At 33.0% G+C, this 26948-nt stretch overlaps 1 protein-coding gene across 1 annotated transcript in view; it reads right to left on the reverse strand.

The window, feature by feature from the left end:
- LOC148277079 (aryl hydrocarbon receptor-like) overlaps positions 1-26948 on the reverse strand; it is a gene marked incomplete at its 3' end in the record, with an annotated part of 321131 nt that overhangs the window by 18884 nt on the left and 275299 nt on the right. Inside the window, 1 exon segment of the mRNA XM_088233353.1 lies at positions 3374-3463. Within this exon segment, the coding sequence (XP_088089479.1) occupies positions 3374-3463 (90 nt within the window).

The following is a 26948-nucleotide window of genomic DNA, read 5'->3' on the forward strand; positions in this document are numbered from 1 at the left end:
ACTGAAAACATTGTTGATTACACTAACTGGTATAAGAAGTATAAAAATTGAACAATGAGTTATCTGAAAAAATAAACAAAATAGAATGTCTTGAAATATTTGAAATCATTTATGAATCTGAAAAAATATATTCATGATAAATTTTCTTTAATATATAATATAATATTCAGTGGCGAGCGGTGAGTTTTTAAATTGGCAGGCTACGAAAATTCTGATAAAATGTCTCTAGCGGTAGTATGACACATAAAAAAAAAGTCTATTTTATATTTGATAAATAATCCATAACAAATGGCACTAGCGGCTAATAGTTTCAGTAAAAATATTTTGTAATGTAGCACAAACATTTGATTTAAAAAAATTAATTTAAAAAAACATTTAAAAAAAACTGGAACCCCTAAGGACTCGAACCCTCGCCTTAGTCATTAGAAAACAATTAATTTTTCGAACAAAATTCTAAAACTTTAGGTTTAAGACGTATTTAAATTCGTGTTTTTTCTTCAGCAGTGTAATCTCATGTAATCAAGTTGCAATAATTTTGGCCAATAGTGGCGCAACTGATCGCTGTATGGAATAAAGGAATATGATGTAAATTTACTTACCCAAGAAATGCAATGAATTTTTTTGTGATGTGTTTTTTCCTAATAATAATGTAACATAAAACATTTCTTTTAATGTCCAAAAAATATGGTAAGCTGCAAATAATCTATTGTAAGGAGCATTCGCCCCTGTAAAATGTATAGTATATAAAATGTAATGTTATTTTAACAAAAGTTTACATCAATTCTTGAGTTAGAAAATTAATTAATTAAGCAGAAATAAATAAACATATATTTAAATTAAAGTGTTTTATACGAATTTATCAAAAAGTAATCATGTTTCATTCTCACATTAAAAAAAAACATAGTTTTGGTAGCAAAAATATATAAAAATCTCCAGTACAGCTCTGAATTCTTAAAGACCGGTTTAATAATATATCCCTCCCTGTGTGATACTGGCCGACACCCCATTCATGAATCAAGAGGTATTTTAATATGGGCTCTTACTGCTACGGAGATCGATAAATTATATCGCGGGGTATCGAAATCGGATAAATTACCACTGAAACTTAGAGCCCAATTACAAAACAATAGACCTGGAATATACAGGTACAAAAATAGCACACCTCCACATACATATTTAGAATAATAATAATATCAATATTTGGCTGATTTATATAGCGCCTTTTTTGTGAAAAATCAACTCAAGGGCGCCTTATAATTGTAAACTTAAACTTACATTCTAACTAAGCTAAACTGACGTTATATTTTCTGATTTAATTGAGGGTATGATAAACTAAAAAATTGAGATTTTATCCCAAATACTACAATTTTGTGGCCATTTATTTTAAGTCATAAATAACCGTGTTAGAAAACGGGAAATCAGTATGGTAAAGCGGGATTCGAATCTTGAACCTTCTGACCCTGAGTCCGCACCCTACCACGAGACCCGTCTCAACCCAGGTTCAACAAATTTTCAATCAAATTCCAGAGCTTTAAAATGTTGATTTGCGTTTATCTATTTATTCGGTTTTTATTTTAGGAGGTTTCTACAATTTGGCAATTGCCTGCAATAAAAACTTGGCACTTCCATTCAGCACATAATACTTAAAATTTCTCTTTTAGATTATTACTAGTTGCCGCATTAGAACAATAACTTAATCCATAAAAGAAAACCTGGCTTAAATCTACAGTAAACATTAACCCATTTATATAAGGCCAATAACGGTACAATTGACTTAATATTTCAGAAATTATACATAGTTACAGCACGTTAAAACAGCCATTTCCTCCATAGATTTTAGTAACGGTTGACTTAGTGGCGACGTGGAAACTGATCATTAAAAAAATGTTTTTTATTTCCTCAAATTGCCGGTGACATTAACAATTAAATTAAAAGTTGGGTTCGAAGAATATTTATATATAATATTACGATATGCATCATGATTTTTGTTGCTGATGTACCTTATGTTCAAACTATGTAACGGAATTTAAAAACAACTTTAGCTCAATTTTTCATCAATATTTATTTTATTCCCTTTAAAGTATTCACTATTAGACGCAATACACATACGCCCGCGTTTTTTTCCAATCTTCATAGCACTTCTTCAATCTTCACAGATTTCGAAATGGCTTTCAGCTCCCTCAGCGAATTTTCTTTTATCACCTCAATCGAGTCAAAGTCGAATTCAAGTCACACGGAGCCAAATCAAGTAAATTTGGTGCATGGGCAACGACTTTTGCGTTGTTTTTGCCCAAATAATCGCGTATAAAAGGTGTGTGAGACAACTTTCTATAAACCTAGCCTTTTTTACTGATATTCTCCCTCGAACGCTTCAATATATCTAAATAGTATTTTTTATTGACCATCTGGCCTGTTGGAAGGAATTCCAAGAACACAACATTTATTTATTTATTTATTGTGGATAACTTATATAGCGCCATTTTCGTAATAAAATACCTCAAGGGCGCTTTACATGGTGATTCTATTGTTAAGTAATTTTAATTGAAGCTTTTAAATTTGTAATTTAATTAAAATAATTTATTTTGCTGTCACGTGCTACGGATTTATTCAAATGATTTAGAGAACAAGTGGGTTTTAAGTTTTTTCCGAAACATCACTTCACTTTCACAGCCTCGCACCTCTGCTGGGAGAGCATTCCATGCCATAGGGCCTGCGACCGCAAATGCGCGCTCACCAAATTTAGTGCGTTGTTTGCGTAGAGGTATAATAACTTTTCCTCTCGCCGTAGACGTAGCTGATCTAAGCGTGAGACGCCTGTCAGCTAGTTCATCTGGAATGCATAGTTCCCTTAGATATTCCGGAGCCGAGTTGTGCAGTGACTTATACATAAGCCAACAGAGTTTGTATTCGACCCTCTCCATGATAAGAGAAAAAAGTAGTTTACATCCTTGATTTTTGAGCGACTTTATGGTTGTTTTTTCGGTTTTGTAATTAATGCAATAAAAGTAGTTTACAATTTGAATAAAAGTAAATGTTACTTGTTTTTCATTTCTATACCCAATAAATTCTAATGATTTTTTTTCAAATTATAATTAATATTCACGCCAATAAGGCTTTTCACATACACATAAATAATCTAAAACATACGTACATAAATAACATTTAATTCATGGAATTCGTTAAAAAAATAAAAGAAAGTATATTATTTAGAAATATATTATTGAAAAGTATAAAGAAATGAAGTATGATGAAAAAAAAAAAATGCTGTTTAAGATATAAAAAATATTTCAAGATATCCAACTTACAGAAATATGGTGGGTATAAAAATGTAAAACGGATCGGTAAATTAGATTAGATTAATTGTGATACTTACTTGATGGAATCCTAGGTAACTCTCGATACTATGAGTTGCAAAGAAGACTTCTCCTTCGCAGGTCAGAATCATCAGGAAGCCATTTAAAGCCTGAAAAGAAACGAAAATCATCTATTTTATAAATAAACTAATTTGTCAAAATCAATATCACGTAAAGATTAGTCCGCCTCTTAGCGTGTGGTTGACGCGTAAATACCTACCATGCTCGCTTGACTCCTTGGCTAGTATTCTGAACGGAATTGCCCGAGAAGAGACGCTCTGTTAGCGTGTATTTAGTACGAAAATACGTGTAAAAAATGTATTTTTTACGTGCGCTTTTGCGTTCAGAATGCCGCCTCTGGAAGGTTGAATATCGTCGGGTTTCTGACAAAAATTTGTAACTACAAGTTTTCGAAAAATAAGGTGTCTTCATAAACAGCATCGAATAATAATTGTTTATAAAGTAAATAAAAATATTTCATACTTTGTAAATACAAAAAAATATATTTTATTACATTAAACATACGCTTTTATTTAAATTGTAGATTTGAGATGACCTTTTAACTTTGAAAGTGCAATATCTCATCAGCGTCCTTAAGGGGATTTTCACAAAAGTGGCGCTATATAAATTATTCAAGTATAATAATTAATAAAATATTCGTTGCCGATTTGTTCCAGGAACCCGACATTATGAAATGTTGTTTCTAAGTTGTATTTTATTGTTCCTTACACATAAGACTAATCACCTTATTTTTATATTGAAAAAATATCAAGATAAGCTGCATTTGTTGTACTAATACAGGTCCTTATGCACCATATATATGGATGTACTTTTATTTTTTCATCATATTTTATAAACAGACGCATTTAAAAAATATAAATAATACATTTAAGACGAAAAGTGAAACGAAATACCTCACCAAAAAAGAGACAACCTCTTGTGCTTGGTGTGGGAATTGTGGGATTACATGTTAACTAAACCACAGTCGAAATGTTACTTAGTAATTAAAATTTATTCATTTTTTTTTTTTTCTAAATAATGATAATGTATTTTAGAATTCTTAGATTCGTTAGAATTGTACAGGTAATAGAGACAACAAATGATAACAGGACTCAAAATGCCGTGATCCTTTTAAGTAAAACGGAAGGCCTACTGATTTAAATCAATAGTCTGTGGTTTTCTTTTCATTGAGCAAATGCGGAGAAATTTAGCCGACATTCCCTCTCTTTCCCAACACTACCCGGGCAAAGATAGCCAGGATACAAAATCCACCTGTGAAATATAAACCTTTGTCAATTATAATGCAACTCCTGTGTAAAAATATGTAGGGTCCATAGTCCATAGTCGATGACACACGCGTGTTAAATTAGTTCTCCTAAAATATACTAATGGCCGACGATGTTATGTCATCATTTTCTATCGAATCCAATACAACTTAATAATTATTTTTTAAGTTCCATATTGATTTTTTTTTTCTCTAGAAAATGGATTTTCTGCGTATGTCTCTCACAAGCAACGAAATTCAACAAAATCTGTGATTTTTTTTCAAACGGGTGGGTGTTTCCTTGACCAAATTTAATTTATAATTACGTTGATAAGTATAAACCTTGTACATTTTAAGCAGGTCAAAAATGCTGCAACTTCCATACAAAAAAATCAGATTCTAGTATTATTATCATTTTTAAATTTAGACAGGCGCCGTGGTGTAGTTGGTTTGACTGTCAACTGTGAAACTGGCGTCGCGGGTTCGATTCCCGCCAGTTGCAAGAAAAAAATCCAAGAAATATATTTTTCTCAATTGGTCTGGGTGTTGTGGTGTATTTTTCATTACCTCTTTCAATATCCCCTCTATCTCACCTGCTGACAAGCCTTAAAATAGAGGCTCAGCGGGTTATTCTATTTAAAGAAGTTTATTTCTAGATAATAACTTTTCTATGTATATATCTCACCACCTAGCTATTCTAGAAAATATGTGTATTTTTTTCAAACGGGTGGGTATTCCGTTGTCGACCCAATTTAATTGATGATATCATAGGTAAGTGTGTTTTTATGCTGGCCGATTTTTAAACTATTTTCATTATTTCTCCGCACAAACCAAATATCTGACTGCTTTTGTCTAAGAAAAGACCTTCATAAAATTTTCTAACGTAATATACATAATTTAATGAAAGACCTGCGTTACTATTTATTTACCAGGCCAGGGTCAAATTTTTTTTTGCGTTAAGAGGCGTCTGCTACATAAAATAATACACACAAGAATTATTTCCTAAATCAGATTAAAACATTATTAAACAGCGGAATGGCGAACTTTTAAACTAAATAAAGCTCAATAAATACGGTTAATAAGTAAATACTATGGAATTATACGTCATAAATGGGTAGATGGTTTGGCCGATAATTATGGCTTAATCTCAGAAATCGCTAAACATGGCTTTAGTTTTAAATAAACGTGAGAATTATTAGCTCACTGTTGGTAAAACGGTGTGGCAAAACATTAAGCGGGGACCCACCTAGTACATTTATTATTATGTAATGGGTTTTTTAGTTACTTTTACTAGCAAAACTTGCGCAAGAGAGCCTCATCAACTTGGACATAAGCAAAACTATATTTTATTTTAAAATTATTATGAAACTTGTAGTGGATAATGATATTATTTAAAGGTATTTTAATAGAAATGAAAAAGTTTTTATGTAAACCAAAATGGTGAATATTCGTTGCGTTTTACAAAGCAGCGCCAGCGTAAGCGTAGGTAAGATTTTTTGAAGTTTTCTTCATTTTTTTTAAAGTATCAAATGATCGATATTTGCTGCAATTGTCAACATAAAGTTACGAAAATGGTAAATATGCGTCGTATGTAAGCTGGTCGCTTTGTATTTCTACTAATTATTTTACTTATAAACTTTTATCAAATATTTGACTTGTTCACACATTTTAAATGCCGATTTAATACGGATTTATTTAATACAAATAACCTGAAAAAATTTTAAAACTGATTCACTACTGTCATTGAAGCTCTTGGCCTGTTAGAGTGAAAATAAATAGATACAGACTGGCATAAATATTTGACTTCTTACGATTAACCGAAATATTAAAATTTTGGGGCCATTTTCTTTAAGCCGTAAATATTCTGGGACATCCTGATCGGGAGTTAAAAAGGCAACCCTCAGGACTACAACCCGTCTAATATTACAACAGAGGTGAGGAATATTTTAGAGAAGCGAATATGGCAGTCATTTACAGAACTTAATCATTGGCTGGTTTATGTGGCTATTATGCATACTGTAGGTAAAACATTCACCCTTCTGACTATGTTGGAATAGAAATATTTCTCCAACTCTTCAATTTTAATAACTCACTGAGAGTTGAAATTCAGTTTTTAAATACAAAAATTCAAACTACAAAAAAAATCTGTGCCTTTTTTATTTTTAAAATATTACTGACAACTGTTGTATTTTAAATCAATGCTCATTCGATTTTTTTAATGAAAGTTTCTTTGGATTTAAAAAAAGATTTACTTAAGTTTAGCAAGCGCTTGAAAAATGCGTGAAAACAAAACAATCGTTGATTTAATATTTTACAAATCAAATTTCAGAGACAAAAAAGTGCTGGAATACAAAAAGTACTTGTATCTAGCATAAAAAATTATGTATGAAAATTAAGTATGAGAGGTAATGTATATGAAGAATCATAAATTCACGAGCAATGTGAAGATAAACATTCTACATGCATTGTTAAAGTCATGTATGTTTTGGTAAAGCCGCGTACGTTTTGGTACAAACATGATTAATGCCGACAAATATGGAGAGCAATGAAACAAATTTACTAAAAATAATTAATCATCATAATCTTGTCCATAAAAAACACCACACCGCGCTACGCCTGCTTATGAAATCATTTTAGTTCGAGGGATGCCACTTTCATCATTCATTCAGTATTTTATTTCACTGTATTACTGAAAAATCCGTTTGACACAAAAACGTTTGATGTGAAAAATCGGTGGGGTGGTACTTAAAGCGGAAGCAATTAAAATGAGTTCACGGATAAAAATATTAAATACAAAAATATACATTAATATTAATAATTATAATGGTTTATAAACAAAAATAACAATTACTTTGTCTGCTACATACATGGGTAATAGATTTCTCTGGATCATGTCTAGTCTGCCTAACTACGAACAACCTGTTTTAAGGCAGACATTTTTATGCAAAATAAACAATAATATTACTACCTTCTAGTTAATTAACCATACAGTTATACAGTATTAAATTATAACATTTATTTTGTAAGAATGTTTTTGAATAAATTTTCCAATTTTTTCGACCTAAACCCAGTAACCATTTTTTTACAAATTTATTACATTTTGTCCGGGTCATGGTTTTGCAATGTTTGGGTAGCATATTGAATATTTTGGGGCCCAGAAACCTGAAATTTCTTTGCCGAATTCAGAGTTTGTGGTAGACCCCATGACTCATCCTCTCGTTTGACTTCTGGTAGGGTGAGAGTGTTCCTTTTAAGATTTGATAGAATAATTTGCCAAATATATATATATATATATGTATATTAAATTTGTATGTAATAATTTCATATTATTTGAAAAATTTCTTCTGATCATGTGACTTCTTTTGTTGAATACTGTTTTTTTGTGGTTTGTTCAATATTTTTAACGGTTACTTGTATAAAAGTTAAAATATAATTTTATTATAAAGTTTATGTTATGCCGATTGGAAGAACAGTCAGGCAGCTGAACGTTATTACTTTGGAGATCGAAATCTTTCACATCGGTGAAACTAAATAATATGTTTAGAAGGCAAATACTTGAGTATTTAACCTTAGTAATAACGAACCATTGTTCAAGGGTTTCTGGTATGTCGTTCCAATGTAACGCCTAAAATATATTGTTATTTTGCTTATTACACTACAAATTAAAAGTTATAGTTACTTAAAAAATATGGCAGTATTCAAATTAAATTAGAGGAATCTGTTTATTTATTGATATTTTATTTTTTTTAATTAAAAATTTTCATAGTTTAAAAAAAAAAATTTGTGGGATTAAAGATACAAAATTTGTTTTAGATTATTTATAATATACCTACAGAATTTGTAATGACGCAATAAGGTAGACAATACTAAATTTGCACACTCAAACAATTATCAATAAACACTCAAACGTTATAATAAATTACATTATCGAAACAAAATTTCATGAAATAAAAATGCGTTTTTTCTATTGGTTGGTACCTACTAAATAGTTTTAGCTTTTCATCACTATTAGCAAATAATTCTAAAAAACAACAACAACAAATCATCACGCCGTTTCCCCGCAAGGGTGGCAGAGAGGATAGAACGCCACATCGCTCTTTCTTTACATACAGATCTCGCTTCCTCTACATTCATATATCTTTTCATGCACGCGCGCCGATTATTCCGAATTTTAACATGTCCATCTTCAAGTATTTGTTGGATTTGGTCATGCCATGTCTTTCTCGGTCTTCCTTTATTTCTGCATCCATCAACTTTCGCATTGTAAATATTCTTAGCCGTTCTTTCGCTGTCCATTCGCTCTACATGTCCAAACTAGCGCAGAGCTCCTTTCTTGAAAATATCGATAATGCTTATCTCAGCCTAATATCAAGTACGTATGCGCACATATACTCTTTTTCAGGGCCATAACTCGAAAATTCGGGGGAATTGTTTTTAAGATCTACATTTTTAATGATTTTTTTGAAAAATCGCCTTTAAAAAATTTTAAAAAACCCAAGAAGGAAATTTTGGTTAGGTTTTTAGTTAAACTACAAACGTATATATCCAGTCTCTCACAACTTCGATTTAATGCAGATTTCATTTGCATGTTTAAAATACTTTGTTTGATGTCCCAACTATTCTCCAACTCCATCTCTTAATGTTCCTTCACGTAGACTCAGAAATTCTATTCCTTGGTCATCATAAGACTAATTATGGTTTCCAGGCGCCTCTACCGAGAATGATTAGATTTGTAAATGAAAATCAAGATCTAAATTATTTTGATTATAAATTTAGTTTTTTTACAAATAGACTGAAGAAATATTTCCAATAAATTGATTATACTCGTATATTTGTAGAATTAACCTGGATTCCATAATGCCTGTCTAATTTATTAACTTGTCTTTGCTTTTCTTTTTTGTATTTCTTCTATTATTTGTTAATGTAGTATTATTGTTTTTCGATTTGTTGAAATTGGACATTGAACGTAAATTTGTAAAAAAAAAATTAAGGAAAAGTAAATATTTAAAAAAAACGAGTAACGGACGGTTTCGGTTTGCGCTTGCAATTCTCGACCCGAGTACCTAAGGCCCGTTGTATTTCCGTAAAATTTTGTTAACTTCATGGTTAATAATCATAGAATGGGGTCGTCCGTATGGGCGACTTTGTAATGGCGTGTTATTACTCGGAGATTGAAACTCGATAATCATTTTTTTTTGTTTCTACATCAAAGACAAGATCAAAAAGTCGTTCAAGACCCGATTCTTTATATCAATTTAGTTGTATATATGTCAACTTAGGACCTAAGCCGTTCCTTTTGTTTTTTTTTTAACGTATTTTCAATTTTTAATACTCTTTCAATGTCTCGATGACTTCTGTCTTGTATTAAATTGGGACGAAATCAAAAACTCTTTTAAACAACTCTAGAGTTGCCAACCTTGCTGAATATAATAATATGTAAACTTCTAAACACAGGTAAATACTAAACCTGAACATTATAAAACTCCAGTTATCCATTTCTGGGTGCTCCTGTTGCAAAAAAACTAGTATTTTCCGGATAATTTATATCCTACAAGTGTTCATAAACAACGAAACTCGGCCAGTGGCCATTTTACACGCCTTCCATAAAAATATTTCCCGCCAAAAGCTCGTGAATTATCCGAGGCCGTTCCAAGTCGAGATGGGTGTGTCCACTTCACGCCTCTATTCCCCTGTGAAACGGATTATTTCTGCGGAATATGGGCAACGGAATTCCAGAGATAACAATACTTGAGTACTTTCCATACCCTCATAATAATCATAAATCTATGGTGTGTTTTCTAACCCTTAGCATAGACTATCATAATCGTACAATTACACATGAATATGAACACTCCTACGAAATTAAGATTACTGTGTGATGATACGAGTATGTATGGAAGTAAAAGGTTGAAAGCTGTTTTTAATTCAATAAAAAAATGTAGAGAAAAAAATATTGGGCGCAGAATAGAAATAATAAAAATATGAAGTTTGTTCAATGATTACGGTTATACTGGAGAACAAAATACAGAATTGTGCGAATTCATAGAATAAAATTCCTTGTAATCATAAAATACGTTTTTTATTAATATTTTGAGTTACAGGTGACGTACAATCATCAAATATTTTTTATTTAATAGGATGTATGTCTTCCTTTTGCTTTTATAACAGCCTGAACACGTTTTGGCATGGAATCAATTAAACTTTGACAATTTCCTTTTAATCTGTCATCTCGATACCACATCTGAATAACAGTTTCTATCATCTTTATCTCGGTGGTGCAATCCAATTTTTGTATCCTTGATTTACAAATCGCCCACAAATTTTCTATAGGATTAAGGTCAGGTGAATTTCCAGGCCAGTCTTAACAAAATGTATCTTTATCATTGAAATACTTAAGCATAAACTTCGATACGTGACAAGGAACTGAGTCCTGTTGAAATACAGCCCCACAATAAGGATAATATTTACTCCGTTCTGTACTCAAGTGCTGCTCTAATAGAGCTTTATACTGAAGGCTATTCATCATTCCTTTTATTGGTATCAAAGATACGGTCCCCAGATACGAAAAGCAGCCCCAAAACATATTATTCGCAGGATATTTCACAGTTTGGTCAATATGAGCAACCGCAATTTTTTTATCCCCACGTTTTCTAACAAATTTTATGTAAAATAAACCAAAGAAGGGAAGAAAATGCCGAACACTCCTCTAGTGGAACGGAAGGCCTGTTGACTACTGTCAACGGGCCGGCTTCTCCTGAAGAGTTTTAAGTGGTTTCCTCTTCACATGAGCAAATGCTGAGAAGTTCCTGATTGGCCCACATTAGTATATCCCTCCTGATCCCAACAGTTAAGATAAATTTAAAGAAATTTTATTGCCAAAAAATCCACTTTTGAAATATAAACCTTGTATATTATAAGCAAGATAAATAATAATGCAACTCCCATATAAAAAAATAAAATAAAAACCGCTTGGGAGAATTTATCTTTAGCTATACCGTCATGGTGAAGGTATGACGTCCTTAACTTCTCATTGTAATCGCGGCCCAGGGCCCCTAGGTCCCTAGGAGTCAAGGGTCCCTTATTTGTGACTGATCAAAAAACTAATATTTCTTTTGCGTATTTATGTAGATGTTTTGACATTATAAAACAGACAAGCACAACTAGGCGTTTTAACGCCATGGGCAACAAAAGAAACTACGCCTTTAAAAACTCAATTTTTAGTAGTGATTTTTACTACGCCTATATATCCTAATAAGAATGTACATTCCATGCATTAATATTTGCGAATATTTTTAAACAATTTTACGTAAATTTAATCTACCCAATTAATGGTGCGGGACATTGGATTATCACTTATTTTAAACATATGGCGACCCTCGTGGCGTATTGGCTAAGACGCTTGCCTTACATACGGACGGACCCAGGTTCGATTCCTGGTGAGATAAAATATATAAAAAACTTATGTGAATTTCATCAAGCCTCGGTGTTTTGTACTGTTATTTATTGCTATAATTGAGCTTCCCGGCTTGTTGTAATGCAAAAAACAGTTAATAAAAATAATGAAAAAATCAGTATTTGGCCCATTCAATTAAGCTCGTGGGTCATACTCGTAGAACGCATTGATAAGAGGTGGGTCCCGCTGAAGGCGGCCAGGTCCGCTATTATAATATGTATAACAACCACCTTTAAAAATAAACTCGGACAAAAAATTCGTTAAATAAAATACTTAATTCGTCGAATAAAATTAGATCTGGTAAACTTTTAGCATTTTTATCTAAATTAGTGTTTCCCCGGAGATTTAGGACCTTAGGCAAGGGCCTAGTGAGCCTTTAGCAGTAAAGCGGCCTTACACGTGTCAAGGACCTTGTCAAGATGTTGGCAAAAAAAACAATCATTGCATTTGCAGTTTTAAGCCACACAATTATTGATTTGTTTTACTAAACGATTCAGTAATAACTTTAAAAATATATAAATTAATTAACTGGTCATATATGTATATCTTTCATAAAAGCCATTTCAAGCCTGAAATAGGACTGAAAATTGATATATTATGGTGCATATTGTGGGTCAAGAAATAAGAGAAACCCGTGAATAAATATTCATTTTTATTCATCATCATTAATTACCCTCTACCTATCACCCCTCCCTCACAACTCCTTACCAATTCTTCAATATAAGATTAATTATTTTTTAATTAAGCTTAATGCATGTTTAGACATGGTGTTCGCATATATATAAATCTGCATGTGATTTATGTATTTTTGAAAAAACTATATATATACTACGGTGATGGTACAGGTGGAGTTGTATTTTAGTATATACATGATGGTGTAGTGAGTGTCCTGACAAAGAGACGGATACGTCTCGAAACTGGTAGACCATAGTGGTTACTTACATTAGTTTAAATGTTTGGCCACAAAGTTAATGCTTTGAACATAAATAATAATTAATAATGGCTTATAAATGGAAAGAACTACAAAAAACATCGTGGCTAGTAGTATTACTTATTTTCACCCGAGTATATTGTCGACCTCGTGGTGTAGTTGTCAGCGTGTTTGCCTTCCATGCAAGAGGTCTCGGGTTCGATTACCGACACGGTTGACATGAAATAAGACATGAATTAGGCAGACGCCGTGGCGCAGTTGGTGAGATGGCCAACTGTAAAACTGGCGTCGAGGGTTTGATTCCCGCCAGTTGCAAGAAAAAAAATTCAAGAAATATTTTTTTCTCAATTGGTCTGGGTGTTGTGGTGTATTTTTCATAACCTCCTTCTATATCTCCTCTTTTCTACCTGCTGACAAGCCTCTAAATAGAGGCTTAGCGGGTTATTCCTTTGCAAAAAAAATTATATTAAAAAAAAGTGTTTTTTCACTAGAATATTTCATAGTTCCTGGACTGATTCCTTAATCGTAAGACCGATCATCTTACCTTCATATAACAAAAATGATCAAGATAAACTGCGATTGGTGTACCAATACAGTGCCCAATGCACCATTAGGCGCGTAAAGGGAATGATGGTGATATTCGGGAGTAATCTTTTCCGCAGGTCAAGCTTGCCCGAGGTATCTCGGGTGTGGGGATTTTCGCATATAATTGTCGCTCGTGTATAACCGGGCGTGGTTAATTTGGAATGTGTTTTTCAGATATCATTCTTTCGTTTGCAGTGGTGCGCATAAAAGCGGCTGATCAATCTTCGCGGTTTCCAAGTTCAACTGCGAGCCGATTCATCAATGGAAAGGGAAAGCTCTCGTGACCGGGGGAGCGCATGAGGGCATGAGGGGAAGGCTGGAACTAGACTATGGTGCAGGTATCATACGGTAGCCGAACGTTCCCAGAACACGCACCCTGTGGCGTGACGTCACGTGCATCCGTGCAGGCGACACGTCATGGCGCGACAGGTGTTCTAAATATTAGGAAAACGCACCCACAGCGACAAATTAAGTATTTAAGATCAACGAGGAAGTTCAGCCCAACGGGAAATCAGGTATAAAATACGACAAAGTAAAAAAAGCATATCAAAAATAAAATAAAAATTTCTAGTTCTTCGGAATCCACCAACGATTGACATGAGTTTAATATAAGCTAATAAATTATTAATTATAATTAAAATTCATAATTTATTTTGGTACATTGTCTGAACCTTAACAATCTTAGAATCTCTTCAAATGTATTATAGGTATAGTCATGGCATGATCTAGGCCAACATGCTATATGTGTCATCTCGTGATAGTATGTGGAACGTGATTGGTATCTGTTTTTTTTTTCAAATCGTTGAAAACAACGTAAAATTTGCTGTATCTAATATGTAAATAGTAAAGGAATAACATAACTATTGTACAAGAAGAACTAACTTAAAACAAACACAAGATTATCGACAAATAATTCTACGTTTTTTTGGCCATATCTCGAGACGAGAAAGTGTGAACCTTAAAAAGACTATCATGCTGGGCAGCGTGCCTGGAAGAAGACCGAGGGGAGATTCAGAGAGGAGATCAGATGAAAGAAGTATTATGTTTAGCTAAGAACAAATTAATAATTTATATAAAAGAGTGGCTTTTTAAAATGGGAAGGAGCCAGTTGGAATAGAAATGAAGAGTGTGTGTGATTCAACTTTTTTTTTGTCAGCGTCGTATTTAAAAAAAATCTTATTTTGTTTCATAGGTAGGTTTCCAAGGTAGATAGGAATCTACAATTGTATTTTGCTAGATTTTCCTATTTTTCCACCAGTAAATACTTTCTAGAAGTATTTTTCTGTTTATTTTTTCCAGTTTTATACACTTTGACAGTTTTTTTTTTCAGTTCCATTATTTTTGTGAGATTATTTGCTCACCTTAAAACAGGTTTTTATTATACCTAGTAAGGATAGACAGTCTCTTATATGTTTGCTGATAATTTAATTTTATATAACTTTATTACACCTAATTTTACTTAATTGTACCTTTTTCACCAAACCCCTAATTTTTCCTATATTCTTGTACGCCGCAGAAACGTTGACCCCAAGAGACAGAGAACGAAGTAAGATGGTCGCTTTTGAAATGTGGTGCTGGCAAAGAAAGCTGCGGATACCATGGACAGCCCATGGGACTACTGTCTCTATAATACGAGAACTGCGTATTTACCAGCGTCTTTCTTCCACTGAACAAATCCGTGTTCTCAGGTTCTTCGACCACGTTACGGGACGAAGAAACAATATAGAAAATTTAGCGGTACAAGGACGAGTAGAAGGAATTAGATCTCGCGGAAGAAGTTCTACCAGATGGACAGACTTGGTGATAGAAGCGACTGGCATTCCTCTTCAGGAGGCTTCCAGAAGCGCTGAAGGTAGAAGCGAATGGAGGCGGATCGTAATGACATGCTTTTCTCCTGCCAATGTGACCACGATTGCTCTGCATATTTATTATTTACTATAATGAACGCCGATTTTCGGCGCTAAACTATACTGAACTGAGATGAATAGATCAAGTTAAGGAAGTTGTCAATTCTGCCATTGCGAACGCGCTCGCCTTTCTCAAGATAGAGAGGCGGAAAGAAGTATAGTGCATCTTTTAACCTTTGGAGATCACGACCCTCAGTCATTAGGAACCCGACTATGGGAGGAGAAGACAAATACAAAAAAATATATGTTTACTTGGTTCAGCGACACATTAACATAGGCTATTATGCAAACATTTGAGGAACCGTACAGTATTACTTATTATATAACATATTTACTCTGCAATTAACACTTTTTAAGCGCTGTCATAATAAAACTTATGAGAGAACAATTTGCAGGTTGTGTCATGATTATGTTTTTTGTAACACAAACTAATATCCGTCTAGAGTCTGAACTGCCAAGCACTGACATTTGATATCTGAGAAAATATATTTATCCTAAAAGAAATTAAGCACAAACATTTGAGTATATCAAAATGATTGAGGCCACAGGCAGTGAATGTAGGGTTGACACAAACTATTTTAAAACCGAGTATTTATTTATTTATTTGTTATTATCAACCGGTTATTAGTATTCTGTGGTTTTCTCTATGTAAAGGTGAATATATAATAAAGTTATGTGTTGTAAAATAGAACCAGAAACATGGACGAGTGCTTTTGAATCGATGGCTGCTCTCAGGTAAAAATCTTCAACAAGGAAATCGAGTGGAAATAAGCCCGCCTCGTTGTGAAGTGGATGACGTATTTGCCGGCTAATCTTGAGGTCCCGGGTTTGATTCCTGACAGGGTGGATGTGAAATATTAATTTGAAATGTTTTTTGAACTGCATTATTCCATTGTTCCTGGACTGGCACCTAAACCTTACCTTCTTGTAATAGGTGTTCAAACTACGCTGCATTTGGTTAACTATTAAAGTGCCCTGTGTACCACTGGGTGCAGATAAGCAAATAATTAAAAGACTTCAAAGATTAATATACTTAAAAAACACTAATATACTTAAAAAAACACTTAAAAGAACTGTTCTTACAGGACATGACTCCGATTACAATGGAAAGAAAACAGAGTTATCTTCGACTGTGTATAAAAGAAAGCCGATATTTAAGTATGAAAATGTATTTATTTATTTATTTGACACTTTATATACATATACAATAAATATACATATAAGGGCGGGCATATTGCCGTTAGGCAATTTCTTCCTACCTACCCAAACCGTTCAGTTTGAGAAAATTATAAATACATGGACATATTGAATGTTACAATTTTATACAAAAATTAAAAGCAAAGATTAACAAAAATAAATATATGTATAAAAAAAATAACTCTTTACCATGAAGAGAGGAGAGGGGATGGGAAGGAAAGAAGGATAAAGGAACAATTTAAATATTTAGATAGTGACATTTCAATCTTGACTTAAATGTAAATAAAGAAGGGGCGTCTCTAACATTAGTGGGTAGATTATTCCACAATCGAGCGGCTACTACTGTGAAAGAGGAGGCAAAAAAATTAGAGCGATGACGGGGTATTAAAAGGGTTCTCTCGTTACTAGAACGCAAAATGAGTATATTTACATGAACATTTAAAGTGTCTTCATCGGTAACCTATAATTGAGCATGTTTAGAAGAAAAAAATGTATGCATATTCTGATTTAAATGCAGGAAACTTAATTTTACTTTGTAGAATTGTGAAATTGAAGATAAATGTTAACTTCTCATTGTAATCAGGGCCCATGAGACGAGATTTTATTTTACCTACTTTAATCATATGTCATAGTATTTATTATATCCCCTCATTTCAGGACTTTCGCTGATTGGGAATATTTTCTACCGAGTAAATAAATAATGCAATGTAAGGTGCAAAGTAAAATGATTTATTTTGTCCCAAAAAAAGATAAAAAAATTATTAGGTTTTTTTACTTTTTTGAATATTAAAGAAATAAGAAACATCGTGGAATAGAAGATAGTGATAGAATATGGATAGGAATACGATCCTTATTCTACCACTTTGCCTTGGCGTAACTTTATAGCAGGTGTGTAAGTAAGGCCCTATTTTTTTTATTTTTACTATCTTCGTAGAAATAGTAGAGTAGTTTTTTTAGGACAGAAAAACTGATATCAGCCCTGAGTGCCGACTAAGGCTCGCGGAGTCGTATAGCGGCCGGAACTTAACGACGGCGTGCATTAGCTGGACTCGCAGAGATCACACTTAAAATAACATTTATTCGTAATGAGTGATTGTTATTGACAAATTACACAGATTATCCGCTAGATCCGCCCTCCGTGGCAAGCCGGCCAATTATCTGTTGATAACCTTATTAATTTCTCCGACGTAACGTGACCGCGAGCCGCCACAATTCTAGCCATTACACACTTTAACTATTAGGTATGGAAATTTTACACATTATTTATGTTGTGCGAATCTACCGGAAAATCACGACTCTTAAAACATACAAAATAAAATTGTTATATACGGTGCTTCAGGGCCAGACCGCGAAACTTCAAAGGAAAATTTCTCACGGTAAACGTTGAAAAAATCCTAATATTTTTTTTTTTGCAAATTTATTTTTGATTATGTTTTTTTTTTTTAAATATATATTTTATTTTATTAACATAAACGGCAAATCTGCCTTTTACAAAAAAATATAATACTAGCATATTTGGCTAAAATAATAAATTTCCTTTTACCCAAGATTTATTAAAAAATAAAACCTAAAAATTATTTAACACACTCAGTAGAAAGTTTAAACAATTTAAGAATAAATGAAAAAAACAAACTTAATAATAAAATATTTTTAAGTACGAGTAATATAACAAGAAAATCGTCAGTACTATTTCATATAGCTAGGCAATGTGAACAAAAAATTGTATATTTTATTAATGCATAAATAAATATATATATTTACCATTCAGGATCTTTGAAAAAGTTCAAAAGGTTTGTTCTATAGGAACAATACCAGTCTGTTTAATACGGCATTACAAGTATACACTGCCAGTAAATTGTTGCTACAAAACGGTGACACCTGTCTAGTCATTCTTCCAAGCACCCTAAAGTTGATGAGAGATAACAGTTCAGGACAAGCCCATATTAAATTTAAAAGATCTATAATTTTTCTTCTATCATTAAGTTTTAATAAATTTAATGTTTTTAGTAAAAAATCGTAATTTAAAAATGCATGACTGATTCTTAATTTAAAATGTATATACCTTAAGAGTTTACAATTTGAAAATGTAGACAATCCTGAATGTCTCGGACTAGCATCCCTTCTACACGCCTCTTCCCCTCCCCTACCCAGCCGCTTCCCTAGTCCGCGTCCGGAGCGTATCGTTTCGTTGGTCACATACGTTCTTAATGTCAATTTCAAAATTTCAAAAAATTAATAAGAATAGTTCGTCTGGAGTTACGCGATATGGCCCTGAAAAACTGTGGTTATAGTTTTGGTGAGTAAATTATTTAACGTCACTATTAATATAATTATACTACAACCGAGGTGAAGAACAAACAGGTAGAATAGTGAATGTTACATAGTAAAGTGGCCACTTAAACCAGCCAATAACAAAGTCGTCAGCCCTGTACATGCCTAAACTTCAAAATAATGTTCTTTATCGCTGTTGATATATATTATATTGTCTTTATTTTGATGACGGACTTTTTATACACCTTGTTTCATTGATTGCAAAAAAAGAAAAATACGTAGTTTCTTTTTTTAAAATATTTATGAATATACTTGTCTTTCGTTGAAACAGAATTGGAATATTAAAAATACTTTTTTAAACGATAAATCACAAACAGATATTTCAAGCGCAACGACGATATTTCCTTTTATCAAATGATCTCCGTCTCTGTTGTAATTTGCTAATGTATATTCAGGGTGTTTACAGAAGACAATCAAATCCCTATAGAACAGGTGTCAAAAGATCATAGCATTCATAGAAAAGCTGTCATGGCATTCATAACCTCAAAAATTAATCTGTCAAAGTAACCGTGTTTTTCTATTCAATTTCCCGCGCGGTTTTCGTCTCCCGCGTCAAGTATCAAACATGTGTGTACAACCGTAATAATTTGTTCCCGACAAGGGTCCAGTGTTGCCAGCACTAAATAATGTAATCCTCTCCGGGTAGAGGTAGGTTAGGTACCCCCGAATATGGGAAAGGGCATTTTAACTTCTCGTTCCCGCTGTGTAAATTTAATTCAAAGTCAACATTTGTTTATCGGCAGATTTAATATTTATTGCCAACACTACCGAGATTACCATTTTTAATACTGAGGCATAAGGCTAAGTTGATGTGGTTATTATTTAAAGACAGAGCTTAAATATCTAAGTAATTTTTTCAAATAAAAAATACGTGAGCTGTGCATAAATCACGAAAGTAGGGCGCAATACTTTTCACTGATCATTACATGTTTATATATATAAAAGGCAAAGTTCCTATGTGTTTCCACAATGAACTAAAAACTTGACCGATTTACGGGCGGTTTTCAGCGAAACGTAAATAATTAGTTATTTAAATCTTTAATTTATTTAGAAGAAAAAAGTTTGAAGCGTAAATGTTTTTTTATTCATCACCAGGGTTGCATTATACGAGAATACATAAAAAGAAAAAATGGTAAAATGTTTTTTTAGTGTGTAAAAAAGTTTTTTATCGAATGTTTACAAACATAACTTTTTAATGGATCCCAATTAGATTATTTCCTTAAATTCCTTATTATTTCCATCCATTTATTTCTTGCTACTGGTTTTTGGTAATATCAAAATAATATCAACTGACATTCGATAATTTTTTGGAAATTGTCCTAAATACAGTGCACCCCTGTTGGTGAAAAGGGCAGAGTTTGATATTTGCAAGAATAATTCTATATATGATAAGTTCAGGAATTCAATCATAACCAAGTACCTAGGTGTAAATACTAACCAATAAAAAGTTACAATATTTTTTTTACGTTTATCCGAACGGTTTTTACTGAAGATTTTTTATTAAAGTTTTGCAAGTATACTTCATAATGTTGAATCTTAAGAGGAAACGCAGTCCGACTTTTCTTCATACAAACGTATTCCCGTATTTTCTCTCTGGATTATGCCACTAGAGCAGTAATTTATTTATCATTGGCATGTTCCTATTGTTTTTTCATTTTGATAAATTGTTTAATATGGGAACTAGAACCATCAAAATACCCGTAAAAATGGCAAATTTTATCCCCTATCTTCGGGCGCACGGTACACAAATATCTTAAAATATTTATCGTTGGCGTGTCCCTATTGTTTCGTTTTTTGAAAAAAAATTTTTTATGGAAACTAAAATCATCCAAAAACCCTTAAAAAAGCCCAGATTTATCTGCTGTCTTCGGGCGCACGATATACAAATATCCATTTTTTTGAAAAACGTAAAACGTACCGTTACAGAAAATTTATTCTGATACTCTGTCTAAAAAAATTACAAAATTGGTTAAGTTTTGAGGTGCGGACAGCGGGAAAACGAAACGTTGATTTTGTCTATTATAACTAAAGGTCTGTCATGCAGTTGTCTTTTTCACGCAGTATCGGGGAGGCATTTGCAAGACAGTGACAGGAAAACAATGTTCAAATACCTATTTATCAATTTTTTCTGTCCTCACAATTTATGTAAACCGATACACAAAAATAATTATGTATACGTACATATCTTATTTGGACTAAATACAATAATTCGTATCAAACTTTCGATTGTGTTAATTTAATCTGTACACAAATATGTACTAAAATATAGCAATAGCAAAGCATTGCCGAGTTCAACTCGTTTATAATAAATGAAAACTAAATTTATCGCAACAAAGGGGGAAAACACTTTTGAGAAGGTGTGGGAATTTGCAGGGTTTATGACCTGTCATTGGCTGGTATAAGTGGCCTCTTTGCTCGCTGTGTAACATTCACCATTCTGTCACATTATGTAACATCCACATTTCCTCAACCCTTCTACTTGTTGACTTTTGTGATGTAAAAGAGCTAAAACCTTTATCGATGTGGGTGAGATTCATCAGGCTGAATTATTTCACCTACTAGATAATGCCTAAAAAAACTTGTTCAATTTTTTACTTCTTATACCAGTTAGTTTAATCAACAATTTTTTGAGTATGTTTTGACAGGCGCCGTGGCGCAGTTGGTTAGGCGGCCAACTGTAAAACTGGCGTCGCGGGTTCGATTCCCGCCATTTGCAAGAAATATTTCCAAGAAAGATTTTTTATCAATGGGTCTAGGTGTTGTGGTATATTTTCCATAACTTCCTTCCATATCCTATTTCCCACCTGCTGACAAGCCTCTAAAGAAGAGTCTGAGCGGGTTATTCTTTTTTTTTTTATATTTAAAAAAAAAAAATAAAAAATGTTGTTGATAAAAACTAAAGCTAGCCTTCCATGTTTTTTTCTCAAAGGTGTGTTCCTTCTCTGTTGCAACAAATTTTATATCTAAACAACTCCTTAGAGAGGTAGTCCGGCCTGTCTACAAACATTTGGACATACTGAAAACATAGCATGTTAAGCAATGTCAAAAAACAAAAGATAAAACTTAATTAGATACAAATTTTCTTCAAACTTATTAATTCAATAATACAATTGAACCTTTTTTATATTTTAAACCTGACATCTTTTACAAATCTATTTTATTTTTATACTCCGGGGCAATGCTCACGCGTTATTGAATGCGATCCAAATGTGATCATTAAACAAAGTATTTTAATAAGTTTATTTGACAAATACCTCATTTTTGTCTCTACGACAAAATTAAGAACAGCGTTACAAACAGGTAAGAATTTTTTCACACTTCATTTTGTAAATTCATAATTACTTTTAATTTCCCCAAGAAAACAATTCCTTCCTCCCAAAATAGGAAACAAGTTTAAGCTTTTAAATGATTTATTAAATTTATTCGGATTAGGAATACAATTCTAACAGCCTGCACGCTTTCTCCCGCCATGTATTTTGACTTGTGTAAAAAATAAGTTAAAATTGAATTGTGCCTACTCCGGCACGCAACAAGAGGAAAACGAACATTTGACGAGTTATGACTTATCTTGTAATTAATAATTTATATTTCCAAAGGGAAAATTCGTGAAACAGTGAAAATTTATTATCTTTAAACTTCATACATGTTGGAAGTAATGTTATGAATAATAACAGCCAATGATTAATTTTGTATTTTCCAGACGCATTATCAGCAAGTTGAGGCACTTTTGTTACTCTAGAAATAAGTAAATTTTGAGAGTAATACAACTACTAAATTCGACGAAAAAAATCATTTTTCACGTACATTCACTTGCAAAAATGAATTTATTTACCACGTTCTTTTTTTATTTTTTTAAGTGAGCTTTTGCCGTCCTAAAGACCAGAGCCTAGATTATGATGGGAAAATATAGACGTCATACCTTCACCTTGACGGTATAGTTGAAGATAAATTCTCCCTCAAGATAACTAAGATACACTACCGACCCCCCACCTTCAAGTTTTGATGCAAGTACGTCGGTTTGTACTAACGGGTCTAGAACCCCTCGATACGTTTATTTACGCACGGCGGCCTCCGTGGTGTAGTGGTCAAGACGCTTGACTCACGCTCGGAAGGTTCCGGGTTCGATTCCCGGTGAGAGCACAAAAATCAAAAATGATTTTTTCTCAAGCCTGGGTGTTCTGTGATGTAATTCACCACTGTAATTGGGCCTACTGGCCTGTAGTGGTGCAAAAATAAATGAAATGAAAATGAAAATGAAAAAAAAGTGACAAAAATTTTGTTCAACCGAGTAATTTTTCCTTTAATTACGATTTATTTTAATTTTTAATCGTTTTGAGGTTGGCACTTTTTTTCTTAAAAGCCTATCAAAAATGTGAGAGAGAAATAAATAAATTTCAAAGTCGAATTAAATTCCGACATAACTGTCAGTGTGATAAAACGAACGCCTAAATGCAAAAAAATAATGTCGCAAGGTTCTGTCCTATTGACATATAAGAGTATCTAGGCGTCATAATGTTGCCACTGTAAAAAATAAATTTAGTTATTATTTTTCTTTTATCTGTTCTACTATCTTTCTGAGTGTAGGTATCGAGACGTTACAGGAGCCGGCTTTGCAGGCAATCGGTAGATAAATACTGACTATCGTTAAGACTAAGCGTACCGTCTAGGTTATTTCCAAAAGTCATATAAAACTCATGTTCAAGTGAGCATTTTTTGCTTGAATTGGGAATTTTTGAAGTTTATTATCGCATTGAAGTAGGTACTTTTTATTTATATTTTAAGCCTATTTAAAATATAAATAAAAACTTTTTTAAATATTAATGACATAAGGACCGCGGATTAATTTTTTACGGTCATTCATTGGTTTGTTTCGATCACATGATGTCGATATGACAAGTAGGTAGTATTTGAACATTGTTTTTCTGTCACTGTCTTGCGGATGCCTCCCCGATACTGTGCGAAAAAGACAACCGCACATCGAACTAATTGTACCTAACTGAAATCGACGTTTGGCTGTCACGTTTTACGCACCCCAAAACTGAACATGAAAAATCAGAATGAAATTTTCGTTGTCGGTACCATTTCTGTTTTTCGTGCGACTGGCCCAAGACTCGGTTGCATTAAAACAGATTGAAATTAAATAAATAGCGGTTGCAGTTTCTTTCATTATTATGGTTGTATCTTTGTATGAACGTGAACTTGGGTTAATTAAAAAATCAATTATTATTCTTCTTCCAGTGCCTTGTCGGTCCCTCCGACGTTGGCGATCACTGCAGCGAAAGAATTTCTATCCTGCGCTACTCATATTCCGCAGCCAGAGCTAGTATGCGTTTTTACGTACTAAATATACGCTACAAATGCGTTCGGAACACCAGCCCAGTAGCTCAATCACAAATAACTATCGACGTGCTTAAAAACGTGCTTAGTATTTGAACGATCACAATGAACAATAATGAACGTGCTTAAGTTATCGTAGTCATAAGTCAACGCTCGTGTCGGTTTGTTTTTTGTTTTCCTCGTAAATAAATACAATTCACTGGCGAAAACTCGGCGTTTACCATAAAAAATAATACAATATATTGCATTTGCAAAATAGTAAGGAGTATCTTATACAAAAAAGTGAAAATTAAATTACAATTTCTATGGTGACTGCTTTTTTGACATTTGGCTTGCTAACCGCCAGCTAAATGCAATAAATAGCATGATAAATAATAAATAAAAATAGCAATTTTTGAATATTTTCCATATTTACACCGGTGAAATTCAAATATGTGATCCGCAGCAGGATTTTACGTCGCGAAACGTAAATATTTTGACATTTAATATTAGGTGTTCACGAATGCTGCATTGTGATCGCGAATACGATAAACATCCATGGTGAGAGATTGTCATCACGTAGATAGGTTTTTTAAATTGGGCTACAGGACGACTGCTAATTGGTGTACTTGATGAGGTTCGAACTGTCGGTAGGGTCAAAGTGAGTCATATCTTGCTAAGGGTGTGATTTATTCTACCGGCAACACTTCTGACTAGTTCAACTCGTTAGCGTCCACGTCGCGAGCCCTAGAGACAATAGAATCACACTCATAACGGTGTGATCACAGCAGATAACGAGAGGATTAAAGGCGAGTTTCTGGCGCGTTCTCTGGCTAAGGGAAGGTAACCCCGACAGAAAAATCCATCTGAGAAGGTGACATGAAACCACTATGGTCATATTTTCCAAGGAATCACTACAATTATGATTAGTAGTATTTATTTATTTACTAACGAAACGATTCAATTTAAATGGATTTAACACATAAGAAATCAAGCGAATAATGGAGAATAATAAATAATGGAGATAAAAAAACAAATTGGCATGTTGTTTTCATCATCATCATCATCATCATTCCATCGGTACACCAATCGCAGCGTATCTTGATCATTTTGTTACATGAAGGTAAAAATATCAGTTTTATGATTCAGGTACCAGTCTAGGGACTTCATATTCATTAATTCTGGTGTGAAAACACCCTTATAAATAAATAATTTATTTCAACCATGTCACGAATCCAACCCGAGACCTCTCACATAGTAGGCAAACGCGCAGACCATTATACTACGAAGTCAACAAGGTATTTGTTGATTTAGAAAGTGAAAATTGACAAAATGCGATGCATAAAAGAAATACATTGTATGATTAACAACCCACTCCGTCCATTTTGACGCAAATCTGATTGTATTTACTTTTTGAACTCAACTTTTTGTGGTGCAAATGGCGGTTGAACTAATAAAAATGGAGTATTATTTTCCTTTTATTTACTTTAATAGACGATACGTTGCACGTTGGAAAGATGCATTCAGCTTTATGTTAGCAATTAAAATCGGGTTTTAAGGTTTTTCGTTATTGTTATTTGAATATTTGGTTTAAATTCAATCGCGGGTTGTTAATATAGAAGCGCTATAAACAAAACGGTAGTCGTCTACTCTATACGCTCTGCTTAGCGCAGCAGGCAATAATTATATATTGCTTATATCGATACCCACGGATCCTCAACATTTAATTTAGAACAATACATTTTATTTCAATACTGAAGGAATTTTTCAATTTTTTTTTTTTTTTTTTTTGTGCATTTTACAAGACTACGGCCTTAACACCTTGATTACCGGCCCAATTCGCATTAAACTTACCCAGTGCCTGGCCAATTTTTGTGAAGTTTCATTTTTTGTGAAGGGTTTCTTAAAAGTGTTATAATAATAAAAATACTGGGTTAAATCAACTAATCTGAATTTTAATCTTTAAAATTAAACGTGAACTGCAAGCGAAACTGAGCGAAACCGTAATGGCAAATAGTAATATGGCTATTGACTACGATTAGCCGTGAAGAAAAAAATTATTTCCATCGATAAAGGAGATCCCTATATTTATCGATATTGCAAATCAGGTGACAGTTTTGGAATGGTTCGAGTATTTGCTATTCATAGAACTAAGAAAAAGTTATATTAGAAGTCACTTCATGTCAATAAAATGCACATTTTTAGACGGCTGGTAAACCACGTGAAAACACGGGACCGGTATACAACGCGTGGTTATACAATCACGTGTTTATGCGGCTCCGGGATACAATGTGCTAATAATGTATTTTTCAACAAATGACGTTCATATCGAAACTGAAAAGGACATATGTAAGGCAATAACTATTCCGACGTTGCTGATATTTATCACATAAAGTATAGCTTCTATAAATCGAATATATTTAATCATTTAAAAGATGGTGAACGGTAATTTACATTTTTAAGATTGTAGTTCTTCATATGTTTACTTTGGTATGGGTTCTACTGTGTACCATATTTACGTGTATACTTATTTTTTTAATTATATTAATTGTTATAATTATTACTTTTTTTTTAGACAAAAGAATTTTACTGTATTTAATATACTGATATT

The sequence above is a fragment of the Micrasema longulum genome, unplaced genomic scaffold (genome assembly GCF_059751315.1).
Source record: "Micrasema longulum isolate JH-2025_06_02 unplaced genomic scaffold, ASM5975131v1 h1tg001085l, whole genome shotgun sequence".
Lineage (NCBI taxonomy): Eukaryota > Metazoa > Arthropoda > Insecta > Trichoptera > Brachycentridae > Micrasema > Micrasema longulum.